General features: G+C 41.4%; 1 protein-coding gene across 3 annotated transcripts in view; it reads right to left on the bottom strand.

The window, feature by feature from the left end:
- The window catches only part of MARK3 (microtubule affinity regulating kinase 3), a 105,321-nt gene that overhangs the window by 56,814 nt on the left and 34,641 nt on the right, over nt 1-13,866 (bottom strand). For all 3 annotated transcript variants that reach the window (XM_007455605.1, XM_007455603.1, XM_007455604.1), the window contains exon 3: nt 9,917-9,970. In XM_007455605.1, coding sequence (XP_007455667.1) covers nt 9,917-9,970 — 54 coding nt within the window. The remainder of the gene's footprint in view (nt 1-9,916; nt 9,971-13,866) is intronic.

A 13,866-nucleotide genomic window follows, 5' to 3' on the forward strand; every position in this document is an offset into this window, starting at 1 on the left:
TTAGTGGAGGGGCTCTATATTAAGATCTGTATCTTTTTTCCTCTACTTCATGTGTCATACATAGCCTGAGAGAGGATAAGTCTCCTTTGTCACTCTTGTGCTTCTATAAATTTAGCTCAGATTTCTCCTGTCATATATTTTGGGATTCTGTTTATCATTTGCCATTCTACTATTTTTAAAATAAATTTATTTATTTCTGGCCGCGTTGGGTTTTTGTTGCCACGCGCAGGCTTTCTCTAGTTGCGGCGAGCAGGGTCTACTTTTCATTGCAGTGCGCAGGTTTTTCATTGCGGTGGCTTCTCCAGTTGCGGAGCACAGGCTCTAGGTGCGCGGGCTTCAGTAGTTGTGGCTCGTGGGCTCTAGAGTGCAGGTTCAGTAGTTGTGGCTCACAGGCTTAGTTGCTCCGCAGCATGTGGGATCTTCCCGGACCAGGGCTCGAACTGGTGTCCCCTGTGTTGGCAGGCAGATTCTTAACCAATGTGAAACAAGGGAAGCCCTGCCCTTCTACTACTGAAAATAAAAATTTTAAATATGAAAATAAATGTAAAAAAACTGCCTTTAAAATAGCCAATTGTGAAGTGAACCAGAATAACCACTTTGGAAGAACACAGTATGTGTGTGTAGAGGTAGGTACGGAAACTCTGTATTGCAGAAGAGTGGGGAAAGGAGAGATGAGGCAGTAAGTTGTAACATGTATGAAAAAACATAATTGGATTGCTACTTCACAATATGCACAACTTCAAGGTGGATTAAAGATTATAAACCTTTGAGACAACAGAGAAAAATATCTTTATGGCCCCAGGCAGGGAAGAATTTCTTAAAGACCACAGAAAAGGGGCTTCCCTGGTGGCGCAGTGGTTGAGAGTCCACCTGCCGGTGCAGGGGACACGGGTTCGTGCCCCGGTCCGGGAAGATCCCACATGCCGCAAAGCGGCTGGGCCCGTGAACCATGGCCGCTGAGCCTGCGCGTCTGGAGCTTGTGCTCCGCGATGGGAGAGGCCACAACAGTGAGAGATCCGCGTACCGCAAAAAAAAAAAGAACACAGAAAAGGTACAAACCATATAGGAAAAGAATGACAATTCAGGTGTGTTAAAATTAAGATATTCTGCTATTCATCAAAAGACAACATCCAGAGAATGAAAAGATATACCATCAAACAGAAGAAGATAATCTGCCACGTCAGTATCCAGAATACATAATCTCTAAAATGATTAAGAAAAAATCCACTAGAAACTGAACAGGCTTGAACAGGCAATTCACAGAAGAAACAAAAGCCAAGAAAAATATGAATGATGTAATACTCATCAGCAATCATGGGAATATAAATGAAAACCACAATGACATAGTTTTATATCCATCAGATAGTCAAGAATTGAAAAATCAGACAAAATCAAATTTTGATGAGGATGTGACATTACTTGAACTGTCTTATATGCTACTGATGGGAATATAAATTAACACAACTGCTTTGGATGAATGAGGATGTACATACCCTGTGAACCAATAAGTCTACTACTGGACACATATCCTTAAGAAACATAAACAACTTCACCAGGACACATACGGAACAATCCGTAGCAGTGTCTGTGATACAAATAGCTATTAGCAATCCAAATGTCTCTGAATCAGACAGAAAATGGATAAAATAAATCATGAAATATTCATATAATAGGATAGTATATAACCATGAAAAAAGCAGAGCAGTGAAAGTAAATTACATCTAAATACATCAACATGGAACACAATTTGGGCAAAATAAAGCAAATAGGAGAAGGACACAAATAACATGATTCCATTTATATAATATTTAAAATCTTCACACTATATTGATGAGGGATCCTTATGTGGTAAAATTATAAAAACAATCAAGAAAATAGTAACACAGGGACTTCCCTGGTGGCACAGTGGTTAAGAATCCGCCTGCCAATGCAAGGGACACGGGTTTGATTCCTGGTCAGGGAAGATCCCATATGTCGTGAAGCAACTAAGCCCGTGCGCCACAACTACTGAGCCTGCACTCTAGAGTGTGCGAGCCACAACTACTGAGCCCACGTGCTGCAACTACTGAAGCGCACATGCCTAAAGCCCATGCTCCATAGCAAGAGAAGCCACTGCAATGAGAATCCTGCGCACTGCAAAGAAGAGTAGCTCTCGCTTGCTGCAACCAGAGAAAGCCCACGTGCAGCAATGAAGACCCAATGCAGCCAAAATCAAGAAATAAATTAATATATAAAAATAAATTAATTTTAAAAAGAAAGAAAATAGTAACAAAATTTTTGTTAATGGTTACCTTGTAAGGTGGGAAACAAAGAAGGAGGTCAGGTTGGGGAAGGTTACAACGTGACTGATTTAAAGTATTGTTGCTGATCCATTTCTTGAATCAAATACCCTAAACATATTTATATGGCAAATATGTAACATTCTTCTGTATGTAAAGCATTTCATTCATTCATTCATTCATTCATTCATTCTTGGCTGCATTGGGTCTTCATTGCTGAGCGCAGGCTTTCTCTAGTTGCAGTGAGCGGGGGCTACTCTTCGTTGTGGTGTGTGGGCTTCTCATTGCAGTGGCTTCTCTTGTCGCGGAGCATGGGCTCTAGGTGCATGGGCTTTAGTAGCTGTGGCACGTGGGCCCAGCAGTTGTGGCTCATGGGCTCTAGAGCAAGCACAGGCTCAGTAGTTTTGGCACACGGGCTTAGATGCTCCATGGCATGTGGGATCTTCCCGGACCAGGGCTTGAACCCATGTCCCCTGCATTGGCAGGTGGATTCTTAACCACTGCGCCACCAGGGAAGCTCAATGTGCATTTTTATGATGAAGTATTTCAAAGACAAAGAAATTTTCCTACCACCTCAAAACCTAAGGTTCTGGTGGTCAAGATTCCTGGAATTAGGGCAATATGAGAAAAATATTAATTTAGTATTAAAATAAATTTGGTACTTATAAAATAATGAACAGATATTATTGGGTATCTACCACACGCAAGGTGAAGGAGCTTCAGTAAGCTCCTTTGTATCTTTCCCATATGGAAGGTGCTGGGCCTGATTCCTTCCAAGGGGACATGTTGGGAAAAGGCTATGTGAAGGTAGGGCTTTAAGTTCTAATGTTAGTTCAGTCAGTGTGTCAGTTAGTGCACAGTCATTAAGAATTTGAACTCTGGAGCCCACTATCTGTCCCCACCTGGGGATCTACCACTCACTGACTGAATCTAGGTGGCTTGACCTCTCTGGGCCTCTGGTACCCCCAGGGATAAAGGAACCTGACATGTTGAGATCTTGGAACAGTGCGAGGCACACAATAAGCAACATACGGCTGTGATTCTGGTTGTTGTCGCTAGGATTCTTTCCCAAAGGTCTAGTTTTTGCCCAGCTTTCAATTTTCCACAAATGGGTCCATGCTAGGCTCTAAGTTTAACCCATTTAAAATACCTGGTTCTTGGGACTTCCCTGGTGGTCCAGGGGTTAAGAATCTACCTCCCAATGCAGGGGACGTGGGTTTGATCCTTGGTTGGGGAACTACGATCCCACATGCCACGGGACAACTAAGCCCAAGCGCCACAACTACTGAGCTTGTGCACTCTGGAGCCCGCAAACCACAACTAGTGAGAGGCCCACGCGCTGCAACTAAGAGCCTGCACGCCACAATGAAAGATCCTGCATGCTGTGAGGAAGATCTGTGTACCGCAACTGAGACCCGATACAGCAAAATAAAATAAAATAAAAGTTGGTTCTTCAGTGGCTTTTCTAAAATAGCACAATGAACAACTGGCACAATTAAAAATAAATTCTAATATTCTCAATTCACAATCTGTACTCTAAATTTGCTGCCAAAGTGAAAATGTCTGGCAATAAATTAAAAATTTCCCCATAAAGCAGCAGCAACACTGAAGCTATATTTTCTTACACTCCTATTACTATTTTTGAAATGTAACAATATACATATATTTTTATTCTCAATATTTTAAACATGTAAAATGAAGAGGGTTTGACTTAGATTTAATTTACCATATCCTGTTTGTAAAAGTTTACCTAATTCATTACACTGATCTGAATGCAGATGCTGGATTGAAATTAATAGTCAGGACTCTAGGTATTTTTTAATATCCTCTTTGATTCCTTCAGTGATCCACTGGTCTAGTGATCCATACTGTTTAGCCTCCACGTGTTTGTGTTTTTCACAGCTTTTTTTCTTGTGGTTGATTTCTAGTCTCACAGTGTTGTAGTCAGAAAAGACAACTGATATGACTTACAGTTTCTTAAGTTTGCCAAGGCTTGTTTTGTGGCCTAGCATGTGATCTATCCTGGAGAATGTTCCATGTATACTTGATGAAAATGTGTATTCTGCTGCTTTCAGATGGAGTGCGCTAAAGAATCAATATTGTTAAAATGTCCATACTAACCAAGGCAATCTACAGATTCAATGCAATCTCTATTAAAATACCAATGGCATTTTTCACAGAACTAGAACAAATAATTTTAAAATTTGTATGGAAACACAAAAGACCCCATATAACCAAAACAATCTTGAGAAAGAAGAACAGAGATGGAGGAATCATACCCCCTGACTTCAGACTAAACTACAAAGCTACAGTGGTCAACACAGTATGGTACTGGCACAAAAAGAGACACATAGATAAATGGAACAAGATACAGAGCCCAGAAACAAACCCACACACCTATGGTCAATTAATGTATGACAAGGGGGGCAAGAATATACAATGAAGAAAAAACAGTCTTTCAATAAGTGGTGTTGGGAAAACTGGACAGCTACAAGTAAAAGAATGAAATTAGAACATTCTCTAACACTATATACAAAAATAAACTCAAAATGGATTAAAGACCTAAATGTAAGACTGGATACTATAAAACTCCTAGAGAAAAATATAGGCAGAACACTCTTTGACATAAATTGCAGCAATATTTTTTTGGATCCATCTCCTAAAGTAAAGGAAATAAAAGCAAAAATAAGCAAATGGGACCTAATTAAACTTAAAAGCTTTTGCACAGCAAAGGCAACCACTGACAAAATGAAAAGGCAACCTACTGAATGGGAGAAATTATTTTCAAATGATATGACTGATAAGGAATTAGTATCCAACATATATGGAAGAAGCAGACTCCCAAATACAGAGAAGAAACCAGCGGTTACCAGTGGGGAGAGGGAAGTGGGGAGGGGCAATATAGGGGTAGGGGAGTAAGAGATACAAACTATTAGGTAATAAGCTGCAAGGATAAACTGTACAACACAGGGAATATAACCAATATTTTATAATAACTATAAATGGAGTATAACTTTTAAAAATTGTGAATCACCACTATATTGTACACCTGTAACATATAATATTGTACAACTGTACTTCAATGTAAAAAAATTTTTAAAAAAGGATTCTAACAACTACTTTTGTTAATGGCCTGAGCTGTTTAGTCTCCTACAAGTCAATATGGAAAGAGGAAGGTATTAAGAAAGGAAAAGATGAACAGCGCTCATCAATGAAAAAGATCCCAACAATGATTTGTGCTTCACCAGATGGGCAAGGAGAAGGAAAGAAGTCCAGAAATTGGGTCAGGAAGAGTTCGAGAGAGGGAGGAGATATTTGGCAGCTGTAGTGGCAGCAGTCTGTAAGACTTAAAACACTGGAGGAGGGGGTCATCTTTAAAACAGGTTACCTTTAGAAAGAGAAGAGAAATTAAGGATTTTTTTAAACTACACAGATGATTCTACTGCACAACAAGGGTTAAAAAAGACTGCCCTAAGGAGGCTGAAGCAAAAGTACCCCAAATAACTCAGTGGTGGTAACAGTAAGAGTACATTACATTGTAGACCATAAGAAAAGCATGAATGGGTTCTCTCTGCTTCCAAATATACAGTTCCCTGGCTTGTCCCACAACTGAGATTCCCTGGGATGCCAAAAAAAGGTCACTGCTATTACAGAACTCTAACCATTAACACTGGCTCCAAAATAAACACCAACTTTAAAAAGAAACCAGACTTGAGTGGGTGTAAGTAAAATTTCCCACAAAGACCCTGATAAAAGGAATCTATAGTCAATAATACTTCGATAATCATTCAGAAATCCGCTGTATATACTTTTTTTTTTTGGCCGGCTATGTCGGATCTTAGTTCCCCGATCAGGGATTGAACCCGTGCCCCCTGCAGTGAAAGTGTGGAGTCCTAACCACTGGACCTCCAGGGAATTCCCGTATTTTGCACATACTTGAATTTATGCACATATTTAAATTTAAAATCATTCTTTTTTTTTCCTCAGTAATTTTGATTAATTTTTTTTAAACACAGGGATTTCTGTTTCTCTCTTACTAAAAGTCTGGATTTAAGAATGGTGCTTGAAAAAAAAAAAAAAAGAATGGTGCTTGAATATTACTCAAAAATTGCTTGATGAGTCAGCAGGACCAACTAAAGGGTGGATTCTCCAATGAGGTGCCTTGTCCCTACCTTGTCAGATATTTTAATTGGATGAAAACATCCTTGTCCAATGTATACAGCACCAAACTAGAAGTGATAGCTAATACAAAAGACTCATTTTTCAAAAATACCCTAAACAGACTGGAATTATGGTAGAAAACCATTTAAATGGTCTTCAGCAAGAATGAAATAAATTCAGTTAAGAAAAAAATCAATTACAGATGTGGAATAAACCAGCCCTGTGTTGAGGGCAAGTCCTATAGCTGGCCCAAGAGGCTGAGTATTTACTCTGGAGAAGGGACCAAGAAGACCCAAGATAGTTGGTTAGGTTGGATTGGTAGGGGTTATTTTTGTGGATTGGTAGATTTAACCTCCAAAGCTCCAAATGAAAGAACAGAGAACAGTATTGTACATATTTCTAGAAGACAGATGCTAGTGTAAACTATGAAAGAAAAAAACCTGTTTAGGGACTTCCCTGGTGGTGCAGTTGTTAAGAACCCGCCTGCCAATGCAGGGGACACAGGTTCGATCCCTGGTCCGGGAGGATCCCACATGCTGCAGAGCAACTAAGCCCGTGCACCACAACTACTGAGCCTGCGCTCTAGAGCCCGTGCTCCGCAACAAGAGAAGCCATTGCAGTGAGAAGCCTGTGCACCACAATGAATAGTCCCTGCTCACCACAACTAGAGAAAGCCTGTGTGCAGCAATGAAGACCCAACACAGCCATAAATAAATTAATTAAGAAAAAAAAAAACCTGTATAATAACTAGAGTCGTCCAACACTGGAACAAGATGGCATAGGAAGGAGTGTGCCTCCATCCCTATACATGTTTAAAGCTGGCTAACCAGCTATCATAAACACATATTTAAAAAAATCAATTATTTCACTACATTTACACATTTGTTTTTAACTAATGGTCCCAGTTTAAGAAAAAGAGATTACTGTTTAAATTGACTATGTCACAGTATGGTGACAATTAAAGTTTCTGCCACCGAGAAGACTGAGTATTTCTAAGATAACAAAATCTTAGTCAGAAGAACCCAGGGGAAAGTTAGGGAATTACTGAAAAGTTTATTACACAGAGATGATTGTTCCTTAAAGAGCTGGGGCATTCAAGGCTCCCAGTTTGGCCTGATGTAACCGCCAGCTCAGGGCCTTGCACTGCCCTGCATACTTGCAGGCCTCGGCAGCCCACCGCTGCTGCAGTTGCTGCTCCTCAAGCTGTGTGTGCAATCCTCCCATGAACACTTAGTGAGGACCTCCATGTCAACGCTGCAAGAAGGACTGCAAAGGTCTTTCCATTCTTTATTACTTGGTAAAAAACATTTAGATCCTAAAGGCCTAAGTAAACTTTTACTGCAAACCACATGGGTTCACCCAGAGTCTGTTGTACTTATCTGACTCTTCTTATCACAACGCTTGGTTCAGGAGAACAAGAATGTTTCTTAAACGAATTACTAAGAGGGCACCCCTACTTTTCACTTGAAATCTACACGTGCCTCGCATACTATCTCCTCACCCTGTGTTTTTGTTTTTTAAATTTATTTATTTTTGGCTGCACTGGGTCTTCGTTGTTGTGCATGCGGGCTTTCTCTAGTTGCAGGGAGCAGGGGCTACTCTTCATTGTGGTGCACGGGCTTCTCACTGCAGTGGCTTCTCTTGTTGCAGAGCATGGGCATGCCCTGCAGAGCCACTTGTTTAAATAACATTTTCAGTGCAAGATAAAATCTGTCTCCCTCTCCACCTTAATCCCACCCCCCACCCCCCACACAGACAGTTTCAAAATTATGATGATATAAATGGAAAATAACCATCAGAACTAGAACTACATTAGAAATGTAGATAGGGCGTGATTACCCTTAAAATGTCTTACGCACTGCTTTGCAGTTTACAAAACTCTTTGATGTGTATTATTTCATTAATATAATCCATCATGAGAAGATTAAATCTCCATTTAATTAGTTATTTTTATTATTAATTTCAACTGAAGTAATAGTTGACATACAATATTATGTTAGTTTCAGGTGTACAACATAGTGATGTGACAATCAAATACATTATGAAATCATTACCATGGTAAGTCCAATAACCATCTGTCACCATACAAAATTATTACAGCATTATTGACTACATTCCTTATGCTGTATATTATATCCCCATGACTTGTTTACTTTATAACTAAAAGTTTATATCTGTTAATCCCCTTTACCTATTTCACTCAGCTCCCCTCTGGCAACCAACAGTTTCGCTCTCTGTAAGTCTGTTTCTGTTTTATTTTGTTTGTCTGTTTTATTTTTTTAAATTTTCCACATATAAATGAGATCATATGGTACCTGCCTTTCTGTCTGACTTATTTCACTTAGTGAAATTATCTTCATTTTTAAAGATGAGAAGCCCAACGTCCAGAAAGTTAAGTGACTTGCTCAAGGTCAAGTTACACATTGTTACAAGTTACAAGCTAAGTGGTAGAGGACTTCCTGTTCTTTTTCTTTTTTCTTTTTTTTTTTTTCCGGTACGCGGGCCTCTCACTGCCGTGGCCTCTCCCGCTGCGGAGCACAGGCTCTGGACGCGCAGGCCCAGCGGCCATGGCCCAGGGGCGCAGCCGCTCTGCGGCATGTGGGATCCTCCCGGACCGGGGCACGAACCCGCGTCCCCTGCAACGGCAGGTGGACTCCCAACCACTGCGCCACCAGGGAAGCCCGACTTCGTGTTCTTATTTCTAGGTCTCTGTATCCCCCAGCTACCATAGGCCAAGTCTACAAATCAAATGAAGTATGTAAAAAGGCTCTGCAAAACCAAAAGGAACTAGAAGGATCTTATTATGAAGATCATTAATCATTCACTGATGCACCAGTGAAATACCTATGACCAGGCCCTACCTGAGCAATTAAATCTCCCTATGGGCCAGTCATCAGGATTTTGCAAAGAGGCCCAGGTGATTTTAACATGCACTGGGTTGAGAACTCCTGATCTACATTAGATAATACAAATGGCAATAGCTCATTAACAAACATGTTTTCAACTATCAATTTAGTTTTACTTTTATATTTTCCTTTTATATCAATTAATCATCACTCCTTGATTAGACATATTGTGGTAGTTTAAGAAAGCCAAAGCGCTGACTTTAGACATCTCAGTATTAGCTGTAAGAAAGATGTGTAACTCTACTTAAGACTAATTACATGAAACTATGTTGTTCTGTCTTTTTTATAACTCTATTCTAGTCAATGTTTAGAATATTCAAAGTACAGCCTTCAGTTTGTGCTATTAAGAACATTTAAAAATCATTATCTTCAACTGAAGGAAAAAAATACAATAATACTACATTTAAACCATATTAAATTTAAGTTGCATTCATTTGAGGAAGAGGAAGCTTTACTGTGTACTAAACACAATAAATAAAAATAATAGTAGAGTTAATTAATGGACAAATTAGATGACAATTAGCACTGAAAATCATTAAAAAAAAATACTGGATACTGGACCAATCTTACCTTTTGTAGACTTGTTGGATTCAACTGAGTTTTGTCAATTATTTTTATTGCGACCTAGAAAAAAATTAATATTTATGGATTTTAAGAATTTGGTCATTATAGACTAATTAGTAATAGTTTTGTAAATGCCCAGACATGTAGCATTGTTAAATAGCAAGCAAGTAAACAAACCTCAGAAACCTAAAACTCAACCAGTTACAATTATATTTTACACTTTATAAATATTTTATAATTGACAAGAGGGGCTTCATGCAAATAAGGGTATTCTATAACATTTTACATTTAAGTTACCTATAGACTCAGGGAAAAAAAGTCTCCCAGAAACCACCTCCTAACCCCTCCCAAAAGGGGAGAGAGATTATACAATGAAAACACTTCTAAAAATATGGCAATGTAGCAAATCTATTCATTATTTTCTGACACTTTAATTTTATCTGACTCTGGGATACAAGGGCAGGAACTATAGCTTTTATAGGTTTATACAGCCCAAAATGCTTTCTAGAGTGTCCGGCACAAAGTGGGAGCTGGTTAATTGAGTAAATATACGAACAAATAAGTTGGTTTTGAATCTGAAAACTTTAAAAACATCTTATTTCAATAAAATAGAAAAGCTCTTTAGAGAAGAGGAAGAGGCACTAGCTCTTCGAGAAGGAAAAGGCACTCTTAGAGAAGCAAAAGGCCCTAGCTTCAGATCAATCTACAAGCTAACCAAATGAGTATGTACAGAGGCAACAAATGGGTCCCCTAGTAGCCTTTGTTCAAAAAGGGGTGAGGCAGTCTAAAAATAAGCCACTGACATATAGGAAGAAAGAGCTACAGCTTCTAATTACATACACTTACCTTAAAACAAAGAAAAAAAATTAAGTTGTACTAACCCTGCACCGACATCCTCACCTAGTCAGTCTTTTCTTGCTTAAAAATGAACTACGTGCACTGTGGTAACCTAAACAGGAGAGAAGTCCAAAAGGGAGGGGATATCTGTTATGTGTATGGCTGATTCATTTTGTTGTGCAGTGGAGGCTAACACAACATTGTAAAGCAACCATACTCCAATAAAAATTAATTAAAAGAAAAAAGTGAACTACGGCTAACCAGAACTAGGAACTATGGATATAGAGAAGGGGGGATGGGGTGATGACAGGGGACGGAAGGAAACATAAGTGAAGACAGAGGCTTTGCCATGAATTAGGGAACACAATTAACCCAGCTTTGCACCTGAGGTCCAGAACAACAAATGATCTCACCTCATGTCAATGAGGCTGTGTTCCTACTATGTGTCCCTCAGAACACAGATCCAATAAGAAGCACCACTGAAGAAAGGGACTATAGTCAAAGTCTGGGGAAAGTGTTCAAAGATTCTTTGTCAACGGTTCTAGACCTTTTTGGTCCCCTTTATATTCTTAAAAGATTATGCTGGACTTCCCTGGTGGCGCAGTGGTTAAGAATCCGCCTGCCAATGCAGGGGACATGGGTTCGACACTGGTCCGGGAAGATCCCACATGCCACAGAGCAACTAAGCCCGTGAGCCACAACTACTGAGCCTATGCTCTAGAGCCCACAAACCACAACTACTGAGCCCACATGTCACAGCTAATGAAGCCTGTGTGCCTAGAGCCCGTGCTCTGTAATAAGAGAAGCCACCGCAGTGAGAAGCCCACGCACCGCAACAAAGAGTAGCCCCCGCTCACCACAACTAGAGAAAGCCCGTGCGCAGCAATGAAGACCCAATGTAGCCAAAAATAAAATAATTTTTAAAAATTTTTTTAAAGAAAAATAAATTAAAAATAAGTGCTGGGGCTTCCCTGGTGGTGCAGTGGTTGAGAGTCCGCCTGCTGATGCAGGGGACACGGGTTCGTGCCCCGGTCCAGGAATATCCCACATGCTGCGGAGCGGCTGGGCCCGTGAGCTGTGGCCGCTGGGCCTGCGCGTCCAGAGCCTGTGCTCCACGGCGGGGAAGGCCCCAACAGTGAGAGGCCCGCGTACCGCAAAAAAAAAAAAAGTGCTGAACAACTCATTTCAACATAATAATATTCAACAAATGGTGCTGGGGCGGGGGGGGCATTCCCTGGTGGTGCAGTGCTTAAGAATCTGCCTGCCAATGCAGGGGACACGGGTTTGAGCCCTGGTCCGGGAAGCTCCCACATGCCGCAGAGCAACTAAGTTGGTGAGCCACAACTACTGAGTCTGCGCTCTAGAGCCTGTGAGCCACAACTACTGAAGCCCACGCGCCTAGAGCCCGTGCTCCGCGACAAAAGTAGCCACTGCAGTGAGAAGCCTGCACACTGCAACAAACAGTAGCCACCGCTCGCCACAACTAGGGAAAGGCCACAGGCAGCAACAAAGACCCAACGCAGCCAAAAATGATAAATAAAATTTAAAAATTAAAAAAAAGATGGTGCTGGGGAAATGATATCCACATGCAAAAGAATGAAGTTATCAGACTCTTAACCTAACATCAAATACAAAAATTAGCTCAGCCTGGATCAAAGACCTAAATTTACAACCTATAAAACTATCAAATTCTTAGAAGAAAACATAGGGCAAAGCTTCATGACACTTCAAATTTTATGCATCAAAAGACGTTATCAACAGAGTAAAAAGGCAACCCACAGAATGGGAAATAATATTTGCAAATTACATATGAGATAAGGGATTAATATCCAGAATATACAGAGAACTCTGAAAACTCAACAAAAACCCGATTTAAAAATGGGCAAAGGGGCTTCCCTGGTGGCACAGTGGTTGAGAGTCTGCCTGCTGATGCAGGGGACACGGGTTCGTGCCCCGGTCCGGGAAGATTCCCACATGCCGCGGAGTGGCTGGGCCTGTGAGCCATGGCCGCTGAGCCTGCGCGTCTGGGAGCCTGTGCTCCTCAACGGGAGAGGCTACAACATTGAGAGGGCTTCCGAAAACAAAAAAAAAAAAAAAAAAAAAAAAAAGAATGGGCAAATGACTTGAGATGTTTCTCCAAAGAAGATATACAAATGGTCAATAAGCACATAAAAAAGACGCTCGGGCTTCCCTGGTGGCGCAGTGCTTGAGAGTCCGCCTGCCGATGCAGGGGACGCGGGTTCGTGCCCCGTTTCGGGAGGATCCCGCATGCCGCGGAGCGGCTGGGCCCGTGAGCCATGGCCGCTGAGCCTGTGCGTCTGGAGCCTGTGCTCCGCAAATGGGAGAGGCCACGGCAGTGAGAGGCCCGCATAACGCAAGGAAAAAAGACGCTCAACATCCCTCATCATTAGAAAAATGCAAATCAAAACTAGGAAACACCACTCCACACCCATCAGGATGGCTTACTGCCAAAAACCCCCAGAAAATAATAAGCCTTTGTGAGGATGTGGAGAAACTGGAACCCTTGTGCACTGTTGGTAGTATTGTATAAAATGGTACAGCCACTGTTAAAAAAAAAGAATAGTACAGAGTTCCTCAAAAAATTAAAAATAGAATTACGAGATGATCCAGCAGTTCCACTTCCGGTATGTACCCAGAACTGAAAGCAAGGATGGATGGACGGATAGATTGATTGACTGATTGATTTTTGGCTGTGTTGGGTCTTCGTTGCTGCGCCGCAGGCCTTCTCTAGTTGTGGTGACTGGGGGCTACTCTTCGTTGCGGTGCGTGGGCTTCTCACAGCGGTGGCTTCTCTTGTGGTGGCGCACAGGCTCCAGGCGTGCAGGCTTCAGTAGTTGTGGCATGTGGGCTCAGTAGTTGTGGCTCACGGGCTCTAGAGCACAGGCTCAGTAGTTGTGGCCCATGGGCTTAGTTGCTCCGCGGCATGTGGGATCTTCCCCTACCAGGGCTCGAACCCGTGTCCCCCCCTGCACTGGCAGGCGGATTCTTAACCACTGCGCCACCAGGTAAGCCTGAAAGCAAGGATTTAAAAAGCTATTTGTGGGCTTCCCTGGTGGCGCAGTGCTTGAGAGTCCGCCTGCCGATGCAGGAGACGCGGG

The sequence above is a fragment of the Lipotes vexillifer genome, unplaced genomic scaffold (assembly GCF_000442215.2).
Source record: "Lipotes vexillifer unplaced genomic scaffold, Lipotes_vexillifer_v1.1 scaffold584, whole genome shotgun sequence".
Lineage (NCBI taxonomy): Eukaryota > Metazoa > Chordata > Mammalia > Artiodactyla > Lipotidae > Lipotes > Lipotes vexillifer.